At 35.7% G+C, this 14,114-nt stretch overlaps 1 protein-coding gene across 1 annotated transcript in view; it reads right to left on the bottom strand.

Annotated features, from left to right (window-relative positions):
• The window catches only part of sorcs3 (sortilin related VPS10 domain containing receptor 3), a 235,965-nt gene that overhangs the window by 13,487 nt on the left and 208,364 nt on the right, over window positions 1-14,114 (bottom strand). Inside the window, exons 19-22 of the mRNA XM_046837847.1 lie at window positions 5,418-5,604; window positions 3,256-3,389; window positions 721-844; window positions 77-189 (exon numbers count right to left, since the gene is read on the bottom strand). Of these exons, the coding sequence (XP_046693803.1) occupies window positions 77-189; window positions 721-844; window positions 3,256-3,389; window positions 5,418-5,604 (558 nt within the window). The remainder of the gene's footprint in view (window positions 1-76; window positions 190-720; window positions 845-3,255; window positions 3,390-5,417; window positions 5,605-14,114) is intronic.

The following is a 14,114-nucleotide window of genomic DNA, read 5'->3' as shown; positions in this document are numbered from 1 at the left end:
TACAAGATTCTCTAGAAACATCAAATGACCAAGTGAACAAATAAGCAGGGCAAATATGTAACAAATTTACACCTACTTGGAGCACAGCCTTTTTAATTATCCTGCCTACATCTTGCCTCCACTCCGGGATGTCAGGGTTGGCCTCGTCCAGGTTCGGAGAGAAAGATAAAAGCAGGGATTTAAAGAATTCTGTCACAGAGAGAAAAATATAAGGAAGAAAAGAGAGAAAAAAGATTACATTTGCACTCTGAAGAATTCTCTCACTTTTTCCAGCTGAATTGTTCTTCCTATTTAAAATGTCATAATTGAAAGATTAAAAATGACCAGTGATTCTATATTGTGGATTCTCAGAATGAACAGTCTTTTACAAACTTTAAGGGTTCTTGCGATGGCCTTTTGGATGAACCCTTATAGATTCTATTTCTTTTACTCATTGATTTTCTATTAGAATAATAATAAGGGTTCTACTTGGCACTAAAGTAAAGCACTCTTAATTATTGTATAAACTTTGTCCATCTCAAAACTATATTTTATTTATCTCAAACATATAACATTAAAATCAGCACATTTAAATCCATCAACCTTCCTTGGAAATATCATTTTATTGGTTTTCTACAGATATGAAAACATTTTTGCCTGTCTCCCAACATAAATATTTAGTTCTATATTTTTTGTTTGTTTTACTTTAATTTAAGGTTATTTGACAGAAAAAAAAGTCACCTTGCACAACTATTTGTTTGGTGTCTTGAAGAATCGTGTTGGATGACGAGACCTGCACCGTTACTGTGTACATCCCCTCTAATGGAAACACGTAGGATATACTGCCCTCTAGAGTGATTATTGGCTGGCAAGAAAAAAAATCAGTTAAGCAAAAAATAATATTTCATTAAATAGTTTCAATCCAATTTCTGCATAGATCCTATTAACAGTGTTCTCAGAAGATTTTGGTCAAAATGGTCACAAAAAGGTAATAATGAACTTTGCCAGTAAAGCAAAATATCAAAATGGTAAAAAATACTCATGTATGCATTTGAGATGCATTTTCTGAAAATCTGTTTTACTTCAGTTTAATCAAGGCCTTATTAACACTTTAAAGGCACATTGCTGTTGCCTTCTTAAGGGCAATTCTCATACATTATTTTTTAAAATATTACTTGTGCAAAAAGTTAAGGAATTGTGAGCAGATGTACATTTAAAATTTAATATTAAAAAAATCATTTTAATAACAAAAATATATATTAATAAGAACAATCACATCCTTAATCCTGAAAGACATAAATTGTTATGCACATATTGCATGATGAGACTACGAGGTGGTATCAAAAAGTTTTTCAAAACCAATAGTGCTAACTGGTGCTGTTCTGACCATTACCACGTCAGTGATTTCATCATGGACGGCAAGTTGTAAAAAAGCAAATGTAAAATTCTTTCAAATCTGCCACCGAGACTTTGATATACTTTTGACATACGGCGATGCTGCAGTGAGTTGTTTGAGGTGTACTGAGTGGCATGCACACTTTAAGAGCGGAGGAACATCACTGGAAAACAACAAGAGATCAGGAAGACCTTCAACAAGCTCAATCCCGAAAATGTTGAAACCATTTGACAACTTGTGCATGATGATCATCGGAGAACAATCTACATGATCTCACCCTGCTCACCAGATCTGGCTCCTGCAGACTTTGCCCTCTTTATGAAGATGAAGCTCCAGCTCAAAGGTTTCCCTTTTTGACACCACTGCAGAGATCCAGTGTAAAGGTGAAGAGAAGAAAAAGGTGCTTGATATGCTTTGAAAAGAAGACTAACAGGAGTGGCAGGAACGCTGAGAGCACTGTAATGCTGTGCAAGGGGGCTATTTTAAAGTTGATAGTGTGTAAACATACATACCGTAATTTCCGGACTATTAAGCGCACAGAATATAAGCCGCACACACTGATTTTGAAAAAGATTTTTATTTTGAACATAAATAAGCCGCACCTGTCTATAAGCCGCACTTATGAAACTTATGAACTTTACACAGGCTTTAATGAAATACAGTGTCTGTTACACGGCTTGTATCTAAACAGTAGCCTACCAAGAAATTAATTGTTCACTGTCTTCCTCCTTCCTTTCACAACAATTTTTCTTGGACGTTTATCTTTTGCCATCGGCGTGCGTTTAAAAATCACCATCGGTGAATCTTTTCTCCCGATGCCGTGCAGCACAGAACACAGGTGAAGTGCGTTTTTTTATGCACGGTTGTTTTCAGCGTGACGAATGATTCGCATTTCCTGTAGACAATCCGAGTAAGCTGCAGGTCAAACATCAGAGGAACATTATCCATATTTATGATGGGCCAATTCACTGGGAGTGCATCTGATTTAATATAAAGAGTCTCATTGGTTCACCTGAACCCGCTTGGCAATTTCATTGGTCTAATGTTATGGGGCTCAGTTTTTTGGCTTGAAGTTTGTGAAACCGGGAAAAACCCAGGAAAAATCCATAAATTAGCCCCTTCGCTGTTTAAACCGCGGGGTTCAAAGCGTGGGAAAAAAGTAGCGGCTTATAGTCCAGAAAATACGGTCAATAAAGTACTTTCTTGTAAAAAGAGCTAGTCTGGAAACTTTTTGATACCACCTCATGTATAGATAACACCAGATAACACCCACAGTCTAATACAGGTTGATAAACAACAATAAAAAACAATAATATAATAAAATAAAAGAAATGTAGACATTTTTAGAATTTAGAAATTTATACGAATCTGCATACCAGTTTGTTACAGTATTAGTAAATTGGAAATGTAAGTCATTAGTACACTATCTAGCAAACAAAAGTACAAAATCGAGACTATTAAATATACTTAAATACTTGAGTACTTGAGTTCAATGATGCTTTGGTACTTTAATATATAATTACCATCTCTTCTGCTAATATGATTCTGTTTACCGTATGCATTTCAAGGTTAAATTGTTCTTCTACTTTCTTGCTGCTGCCATAGTCAAGGCCATTTTTAATAAAAAAAAATCTGCTGCCCATTATACCTCATTTCCTGCCATTCTGTTGTACTTCAAATGGCAAATATCTGTGGGGTAAAAGACTTCTACAGTTGTGTTCCAGAAATATGAAAATATGTGGAAAAAATGTGGAAATATATTCCATATGGCTAAATTAATGGGTAAATTAATTTCAAAAGCAGTGTGTAATCTCTAAGGCTTTAACGTTTTTTTTTCAAATGCTTAAGAATACATGTAATTAGAAAGGACCTGATTGTACCTCTGTGTTATTCCCCAGCCACCAGAAGTAGGTGAGAGTTCGAGAGTGAGCCGGCCAGACCATTGCAGTCAAGTTCACTTCCTTGTTCTTAATGACCACAAATGGTGCCAACAACTGGGCATGTTCCACAGGAGCTGAAACACAAACATACACACATTAATGTGTACCTTTAAGATCAATTATTGAAAAGGTTGCCAGTTCCTATAAAGCACTAAATCCGAACTGTAGCTGAGTGAATTTTCAGTCTATTAAAATCTGCCATGTCTACATCGATCAAAGGGTTTAGGCTCTTTATTAGTATCTAGATCGATGACAACAAGAGTAGAGGGAAGGTCTTTTTCTTTTAAAGCCACCCCCAGATGTTGAACAGTTTTCAAATGTGAAAACTGCTTTAAATGAGTCTCAATCTTAAACTCATGTTTGGGTTAAATCCTATTTGTTTTGTTAGGATTTGTAAGGCTCTAGCCTAAGGTAATGATACAGATCTGGAAACTGAACATTTTAGTTTGTTTACTAGACATTTCAAATCTAAATATGAATGAAGGTTTACACTCCACAATTTGATGAATGCACTGTCTATCAGGAGTAAATTACTTTGACTAGGTCTATCTCATTTTAAATTCCTCCTAATGTGTCTTAATTTTCGAGGATTAATCAGTTTTGCTTAGATCTAATGAGGCGATGATGCTTCTCATATGACTTTCCTCATTTCAGAAAACAAGTTTAGTTACCCAGACATACTGCAAATGCGGGTCCAAAAACGTTGTAATAAGATATGCGAGTACCCGATTTACAAGGCTAGTCCATCAAGTAGTTATTAAAGGTAGGCTATAGGTTGTAACTAACTTTTGTGCAGTTTTACTTTGCATAATATTTGTATACATTATTTTGGCTCTTAAAAGAAAATATTTATGCATGTATATCATGTCAAATTAGAAAAAGAAAAACATAAACTGATAAAACTGATAAAGTAATCACAGTTAAGGTTAGTATACCTTAGTGAGTATAGTAAGCAACAGCAAATGTCCTACAATGTTAGCCATACATTTCTGTGCATTAGTATGTATGACTCATTTGTTGAAAAACTTCCAGCTCTTTTCAGATATTTAGAGTAAGCATAGCTTGGCACTTGGTCTGCACCATCTGTCTCCACTCACAAATACCTGAAAAGAGTTCACTTTGGTGAAATTAAAAATATCAATCATTCTTTCCAATCAATAATGGAGTGCTGTGATTGAGTGTGCATAACAAAGACGATGAAGAAAACCCAAACAGTTCTGTTTAATTTTGCTTAGACAGCAGAATTAAGGAAGCAGGAAATCAAATACAAGTTTCTGTACGTGATTGGCATAAATGTGCATGTTACTTTTAAAATGCATTAAATTACAGGTAAAATACTTTTGGTTAATCTTTACTCAAAACATAATACAAAAAAAATTAAAAGTACACAACTTATAGGTCAGGGAAAATACACAAATGTGTATTATTAGACACTAACAACTGCCACTGCTAAAAAGCTATGTGCCAGGCACTGGTAAAGTGATTTTAAGAAAGTACTCACTTTTACAAAATAATTGTAATTAACCATACTTGGCAGTTTAAGCCACATCACTTCCATTATGTAATTCTGACATGCAAAAATACAATATCTTATAAAATCTCAGGACACCTATTGAGAAAAAAAATCCATGAACTATGGATTCATTTATTAGCATTGATGGCAAATATTTACATAAAAGAAATACAACATGACTGTTTGTGGTGTTATAAAAAAAATTATCAAGTTTTTTTTTGCTACCTAAGAAGCTTTATCCCGTCACTATTTATACAACGCAAAGTCATTTATTCCTCTTAAATCACACTTTCACTTTTTATTCTTCTTAAAACATCTTGCCAAGGATGACAGTTTTCTGTGATTTTACCTATATATATGTTTATATGTATGTATTTTCATTTATAATACATTTTATCTTGTGTACTATCAATAAAACAACTTGAATCTGGTTATACCGAACAGAAAGCACCAGACCATTATATCCGTAATGTGCTTAATAGTTAACAATAAATACATTTTAGACCCAAGCTTCCAATACTCATACCATAACATCTGTAATGTAGTGTGTGTTTGTGTGTGCTGTTGTGCATATATATAAAACACTTACAAGTCACATGCAGGTACAGAGAGTTAGAGTCAGATCCCAGGCTGTTCTCGGCAATAGCAGTGACCCGGAAGATTCCTGTGCTGCGGTACACATGTCTGATCCCCTCCTCTGTCCAGCTGAGGTTAGAATAGGACACAGCCGTCCCATCCCCAAAATCTAATTGGATATTTGTCCTCATCGAGTCTCCCTGTGGACCATAGAGAGTATGTTTAATCTACCATTGCATCAAAGGTTAGGCATTTCTCAAAGCTTATGTCATCAGTTCCTAGTCCCTGTGCACTCTTTTGCCCTTATCTGGATCATCTGGCACTCATCTGTGCAGAACTAAGTATGAGAATTCGAAAATGTATGGTGATTAGAGATGCTACATCAGATAAGCATTTGTGCTTTAATAGAGTGCCAACAGCCTCCAGGGACTATTTAGATATGAAGTAGTTACAGATAATAAAAAAAAAAAACATTAAAATGTTAGTGTTTAGAAAATCCAGGCTGAAATTGTGTATCTTGTAGTTGGTGCTATGGCATATAGTAAATCTGACAAAGCTGTCAAACCGTGCCATGTTTTGGGCCGTGGTAGAATACATTTTTCCCTTTACTTGTACCCAAACCTGTTCCTGCATGCCAATGCAAGCTTCATATAGACATGGTTTTTATGCTTTGGCATGGAAGAGTTTAAGTGGCCTGCACAAGTTCATAGTATTTTACATATTTTAGTGACTTTTGTATACATTATATGGCCAAAAGTATGTGGACACCCGCCCATCAGACCCATAGGGCTTTCCCCACATGCCAAGAATGGAAGCACACACCAAATAGGATGTTTTGTACTGTGCCACATTACAATTTCCCTTCATTGTACCTAAGTATGTCTAGAAGAAGTTATGATCTTAAGTGGCCTGCAATAGAGCTCTGACCTCTACTTTACTGAACATCTTTGGGATGAATTGGAATGCTAAGTGTACCCTTAGGCCTCCTCCTACACCAGAACCTGACTTTATTAACACTCTTATGAGCACAAATCTCCACAAGCACACTCTCAAACTTTGTCAAACATCTTCCCAGAAGAGTGGAGGTTATTTTAAAAGCAAATGGAGACAAACATGGAATGATATACATACAAAAAAAGCACATACAAAGTTTTGCCAGTATATATATATCTTTTGGCAATGATGTATACAAGTGTTAAAATAAATGAAATATATAAGTGCAAACAATATTTTCCATGCAAACAGTAACTGTATTACAAACAAATAAATAACTCATAGCTCATAAATAATTCAAACACTGAATAGTATCACTTAAAGTCCAATAAGCTGTTCTCTCCCACTCCAAATGACAGTTAGATCTTACATTTGATTAGAAATTTAATCATAGCTTGAGCTCATGTTGCTGTAGTAGGTCTCAAGCTCCTCCATCACCCCGGTCAGTCTTAATGTAGCCACACAATGCAATTTCAATTGGCAGAAAGAAACAAATAGATGGAGGTAATTCAAATCAATATTTCATGTTGTCAGTGATCTGGGGTGGCACACTGAATAAATATTCGGGTGCCTCAGACAGTTTAGAATCGAGTCACACTAGAGCAATTAGTCTGAAGCTATGCAGTTTGCTCTCCTGTTTATTAAGAGATAAAGACATTGATTAAAAAAAAAAAAAAAGATCATGCTTTTGCAGTGTTGTTTCTATCAACCGTTCCACATGGTATGATTCTTGACAACACAATTCTATTTAAAGCCTCACAAAAGACCGTATCATGGTTGGGAGAGCTGTACGAATTCTATTTGAGGATATATTCTATGAGGGAGCTCTGCCTCTCCTGTGGCTATTAAAATTAAACGGACTGGTTATTGATTTGTGCCAAATCTTTAAATAAAATACTCAGAACCAGTCATATGTAAAGCAATGGACTACAGTATTGCAGTCTGTGTGAAGACTCTTTTCTCATACAAAACAGAGCAGTTTCTGTGTTTTCTGACTGCATTTGCATTGCACACATTTAAGAGTACAGTGAGACAGTAACATGTCTTTCTCAGGTTTCACAGTGAATGAGTGGTATTTTTAAGACCAATCATTTTTCTTTCTTTTTTTCACATTTTGAATTGTCACACATTTTCAATGTCACGCTTTTTTGATCTTCTACTTGAGTGATCTCAAGTGAGGGTGGATCGTTAGCATATGCCATGACCATTGTTATTATTATTATTATTATTATTATTATTATTATTATTAATATTATTAATATTATTAATATTAATACATACATTATCTTACATATTTAATTACTTTTACATATATTATATGACCAAAAGTATGTGGACTCCTGTCTATCAAACCCATATATACAGTGGTATGAAAAAGTGTTTGTGTCCTGATTTCTTTTCTTTTTTTTTTTTTTTTTTTGCATTTTTGTCACACTTGAATATTTTGGATCATCAAACTAATTAAAATTTTAGTAAAAGATAATACAAGTAAACACAACATATGCAGTTTTTAAATGAAGGTTTTTATTAGTGGGGAAAAACAAAATCCAAAACTACATGGCCCCATGTGAAAAAAGAAATTGAGATCTATCAGTCTGGAAAAGGTTATAAAGCCATTTTTAAAACTTTGGGACTCCAGCAAACCACAGTGAGAACCATTATTCACAAATGGCAAAGCATGGAACAGTGGAGAACCTTCCCAGGAGTGGGCGGCCGACCAAAATTACCCCAAGAGCACAGCGACAACTCATCTAAGAGGTCGCAAAAGACCCCACAACAACATCCAAAGAACTGCAGGCCTCATTTGCCTCAGTTAAGGTGAGTGTTCATAACTAAACCATAAGAAAGAGACTGGGCAAAAATGGTCTGCATGACAGAGTTCCAAGATGAAAACCGCTGCTGAGCAAAAAAAAACATAAAGGCTCGTCTCAGTTTTATCAGAAAACATCTTGATGGTCCCCAAGACTTTTGGGAAAATATTTTGTGGACAGACAAGACAAAAGTTAAACTATTTGGAAGGTGTGTGTCCCATTACGTCTGGCGTAAAAGTAACACCGCATTTCAGAAAAAGACCATCATAACAGGTCTACAGACAATTCCTTGGTTTGTGCTCTGACATGCACTGTTAATTGTGTCACCTCATATAGACAGGTGTGTGCCTTCAAATCATGTCCAATCAACTGAATTTACCACAGGTGGACTTGTTTAAAGTTGTTTAAACACCTCAAGAATGATCAGTGGAAACAGGATGCACCTGAGCTCAATTTTAAGGGTCATGGAAAAGACTGTAAATACTTTTATTTAATTTGATAAATTTGCAATTTTTAAAAAACTTTTGTCTATATGTAATATTGTGTGTAGAATTCTGAGAAAAATATTGAATTTAATTTTGGAATAAGCGCTGTGAATACTTTCCAAATGTACTGCAACTGTCCTGCACAGAGTCCTGATCTCAACCCCACTGAACACCTTTGGGATGAGTAAAAACAATGGTGACTTGAGCAGGCCTTCTTACTCAAAATCAGTTGGTTCAAACTGAACTAATGATTTTATGGCATAAAGAGCAATAATCCACACACACACAATTCAAAATGTAGTGGAACATCTTGCCAGACGATTAGAGGTTCTTATAATAGTGACTCAACGTGGAAATGCATGTTCATGGTCATGAATCTACACATTATTGTCCATATAGTAAACGTGTATGACCATCAGGCATCTAAATACTTTTTTGCAGTATAACTAATAATTTTAATAGTAATTATTAAATAATAATCACTAATGTTCGTTTTCGGGGGCTTTTACAAACATTGTGTGTAAACTACAGCTTATTTAATTGTAAAGAAAGAACCAGAATTATAGGAGCACTAAGAAAATGGTGGATTGATTGTACATTGATGGTTCTGGACAGAAAAATGTGGATTATGTTAAAGCAGCATAAATAAGATGATTTAACACAAAATAAAGAAGAAAAGCTAAATCAATAACTTGACAGCCCTGGTACCCCATTACATAAGTGTTGTGAAAGTGTTGCATAAGTAATGTGAAACTACAGCTGCAGTCACCAATGATATGACATATAAATAAACATTTTTTCTGAGACAGGTGCATGGAGAGTTGTAGAAGTTATGAGTGAGGTAACATAATAGTACACTAAATGGCCAAAATCATAGCATGTGCACCTTCTATAAACTGTTAACGCAAAGAGGACAAAATTCTATTGAATGTCTTTGTTTGCTATAGAATTTTGTCAGAGAACGCTTTAGTGAGTAAATAGCCAAAGAATTCTCACAGCCATGCTCCGAGATGTATAGGAAAGCTCAAAATTGAGGTTATTAAAACAGCAAAGGAAGGACAATATCTAGAAAGAGCAAAGAAACCATATTGCGAAAGATGTCTTCTAACATTTAACGTAATTTCTGCCTATGTGAACAACAGGTCTGGTTATGAGAACTTCCATTAGGAATTAAGAAATTGTTAAATTCTTAATTGTGTTAAAGTATATAAAGTGCATGCTACTACAAATAAACCTACCCTCAGGTTTGGTACACTGGGTTTTGGCATGATATGATACAAAGTACCTGTGATTCAGAATTACCATAGAGCATAATCAACACGCATATTAATAGTAACCACTTTTCAAGGTGAAGCCACAACGACAAACAATACACACTTCCTGACTGAACTGAGTGCTCACGCGTACTGGGGAATCAAACACATGGTGAAGTTCTGCTAGTCTGTCAAAGCTGCATGTGAGTGTGTGCCTGATAAGGATCATCGCCTGCTACTATCTCTGCAAGCCTGTGCCTATTTTACTCACACTCCTTTTGGGTGTTACATCTGGCACCCTGCGTGTGTATAGTGCCACGCACGAGGAGGTGTTGGAGATTGCAGCTGCCACCTCTTCCAAGTGTGTGCATGTGTGTACAAAAAAAAAACACGAAAAATCTGTGCTCATCCTTTTCTAATATCCATCTCTGTCTCCCCTGTTGGGATATTAATTTCCTAGTGAGCAGTAGCAAATGACACACTGCGCTTTCACAAAACCTTTATTTTAACAGAAGTCCATTGGTGGACGAAATACACAAACCAGGTCCTTGAGTTAAATTAGAGATACTCTAAGTAAAATATTACACTAGTTAAAGTGCTACTTTAAAACTTTCACTTGAGTAAAAGTACAAAAGTATTTGCTTTCAAATGTACTTAAGTATCCAAAGTACTATGATTTATGACAAGAATGTTCCTATTATCATTACGCAAGAATCATGCGACATAATCAGTTCAGTTTATGTGAAAAGACCAATCTATTAAGAGAATGATGATAAGTCAAACACTCATTGATAGCTATTAAAATTAACATGAGCCCAAAACCATCTTTTCCACTACTTCCTATTTCCACAAAGAAATGGTGCAACTAAAGCCACAGCCGTTGTGGCAAGATAGAGTGAGAAGAATCATTTATTACTCTCTAAATATTCTACTTGCTTTTGAACTGACGCTGAACTGTATGTTAGAGATAAGTAGATACCACCAAGTGGCAATCAAAACAAGTTTAAAACAGAGCGCACGCTCTACAATAATTGATGGTGATTTCGCAAAATGTGAGTTGAATGTAAGATATTTCACTTGAAATTGTAGTAAATTTAAAGTAAACTCCTAAAATGGAAATACTTTACAATTACATTGTACATTAGATTCACTCCATTACTGTCCACCACTGCATAAGTCCATGTTTTGTCTTTAGAACCCACAAATATCTCTATTTACATGAAAGTCAGTCCAAAAATGGTGATGGTGTGTTTTAAAATAAATATGAACAAAAGGCAGGTTTTATATATATATCATTCAGTTTCTCTGAGTTGTTTATTTATGGTGCACATTTTTCAAACAATCAGAAAGGCTGTTGGCTACAAAATTTCTAACAAGTGCCAGCTTTCTAATGTGAAATAAGCTTTAAACCATGCACACAAATTTTACATTTACCTCACATGCAGATTACACAAACACAATCAACTTTCCACTCGTTTAGTCTTCAGGGCGATCTCTGTAATCCACCACAGCTACTTTAAATCCTAACATACAGAATAGTTATGTAAAGGTTTATTTCCCTGCCTTACCAATTAATTAGCTCTTGTTATTTGGGATTAAGTTAAATCAGGGTATTAGTGTGTTGGCTTTCACGGATGTTCTTTAATTATTACAAGTAACATTCATTCTTAAATTTCTATTTAGTAACTGATTTATCCTGGATCGGGAGCATAACTAGGGAGTTGGTTTGAGGTGGTGGATCATCTAATTTCAAACTTTTATGCTTATTGCAGAGGTGGGAGGTAATAAAGTACAAAATCTTTGTTACTGTACTGATGTAGATTTGGTATCAGTACTTTACTTCAATATTTATTTTTCTGACAACTTTTTACTTTCACTTATTATATTTTCAAAGCAGGCTCGTTACTTTTCCTTTTTAATCTATATGGTGAAATGTCAATACAGTGGAACCCGGTTATGTCGATGTCCTAGGGGGTGCCAAAAAGCATCGAGATAACTGATGATCGAGATAAACGAAAATCAAAATGGCGGCAGTATATTAACGTGCTTGAAATTTCTTTATGTACATGATGTGCGTTAATAAATGAGAATGTGCATGCACGTGTTTTTGGAGGGTTTTTTTTACACAACAGCGTTGCCGCGATTTGTTTGATGAAGGCATGCTATAAAAATACATACAGTACATGTTTATCTGTCAGGAATCCACCTGCCACGCCCCCTTCTGCCCCCTTCAGCGTGTCAGGTGTTTTCTCGGCCGCTTTCTCTGAAGTTCCCGGGTTCAATCGCGCACATATGGTGCTCGTTTATCATCATCACCAGCTCCTATTTAAACTTCCACACTCTCACTGTCCGTTATTGTTGGTATATGTTGGTTCACGGCGGTTGTTGTTATTGCTCATGTGTATCCCGGTACGTGTCTTCCCACCGGCACTCTCTTAACGGCTGCTCTTTTCTTCCCAAAGCGCATCGCGGATTCTCCCCCGATCCCGGTTCATTCCGCGCCGCCAATCGCGGCTTTCGCCTCCCGTTCATCGCATAACATTTAACAACAAAAGGCATATGTGCACTAACTAACAGCAGAGATTCACCAGTATACAATACAACACCTGTAGCAGCTGTAAGCCTTGATTTTTCTGCCACTTCCGCGAGTTCTTCTGCGGCTGCACCGAGATAACCGACGTTAAATGGCAAATCTTTTCCCCCCTTGTGCTTGAGATATCAGGGTTCGGCGATATAACCGATAAAAAATGCTTAGAAAAAGCGAGAATTAGGCGGTTCCACTTCAAAAACATCGACTTAATAGGGTTGTCGAGATAACCGAGGGCGAGATAAGCGGATTCCACTGTATTTTTTTTCTCATTACTTGCTGTTTTCAGCCCATCATCCTATTTCCTGTCTATGCACAGCCTCTATAGTTTACCACTGGTGTATCATTTCCTGGCTCTCACACACCACAAATTAGTAGTTTATGAAGTTAACAGTGAAAGAGTAAGAAGCCAACAAGAAGTCTAATTTTAAACATGATGTAAACATGACTAAGAACATCATCATCTTTTCTTTGCGTGTGTTCTATATGGTTGATGTTTAGCCTGGATACATCCTTTAGGTAACAAAATGTAAACTTTTTCGTATTGATATACTAATTAGGGCTGTCAAAATTTACGAGTTAACGCAAATTAATTTCACAGGCATTGATTTTATTAATGCGCAATTAATGCATTTTATTGTTAGGTCCCCTGGTGGTTTAGTGGTTAGGATGTGGCGCTTTCACCGCTGCGGCCCCGGTTCGATCCCTGATCAGGGAACCAACCCCAGCTACTCTTAGTTCCGGTCCCAAGCACGGATAAATGGGGAGGGTTGCTTTAGGAAGGGCATCCAGCATAAAAACATGTGCCAAATCAAACATGCGGATGATCCGCTGTGGCGACCCCTAACGGGAGAAGCCGAAAGAAAGTTTTGGTTTAATGCATTTTATTTTTTAACCATTTTTATTAATAAATATAAATAAATATAAAACAGAAGAAATCCTTCAGCGCAACATACATGTATTCACGACATCTGTTCTTTACTCAGATATAAAATAAAAAATTATAATTTCCACCGAAAAATTATTTGTAATCATTAAACATTATTTTTACTGATGCGGCAAGTTTCAAATCAAGCACAAAAATCCGCCCAAAATTAACCAATTTTGCACTGGCGCGTTTTTCGTGACATTTTTTTGTCATAACGCAAAAACGAACCTAAATTACTCTCTTTTTTCATCGTACAGATAAGAACAATACATCATTGAAATCATTGGGTCTACTTTTATTTGTATACACACAAATAACAAAGCGCTGTTCTTTTATAAAATAAAGAAAACAGTCAGGAGGCGCTCCCTGTTGTCTTTTTCATCTCTCCTCACAACTTGAATTTTAGTGAATACTTATGCCTCACAGACATAATAAATATATTAATAGAAAGCTTAAAATGTATATTTAAAAACAAAATTCTAAAGATTCTCTGATTATATAATCTGAATGAAAGCTAGAAGAGGTAGAGTTTCTCCGGTATCACCTTATTAACTGTCCATGTGGAAACAAAGCAAAGGTTGCGTTTGATGTCCTGATGATTTACGTAATTTAAAACACCACAATTACTTTAAAACATTTAAAATAATGTAACA

Source organism: Silurus meridionalis, chromosome 24 (assembly GCF_014805685.1).
Source record: "Silurus meridionalis isolate SWU-2019-XX chromosome 24, ASM1480568v1, whole genome shotgun sequence".
Lineage (NCBI taxonomy): Eukaryota > Metazoa > Chordata > Actinopteri > Siluriformes > Siluridae > Silurus > Silurus meridionalis.
This window is presented reverse-complemented; position numbering and strand designations above follow the sequence as displayed.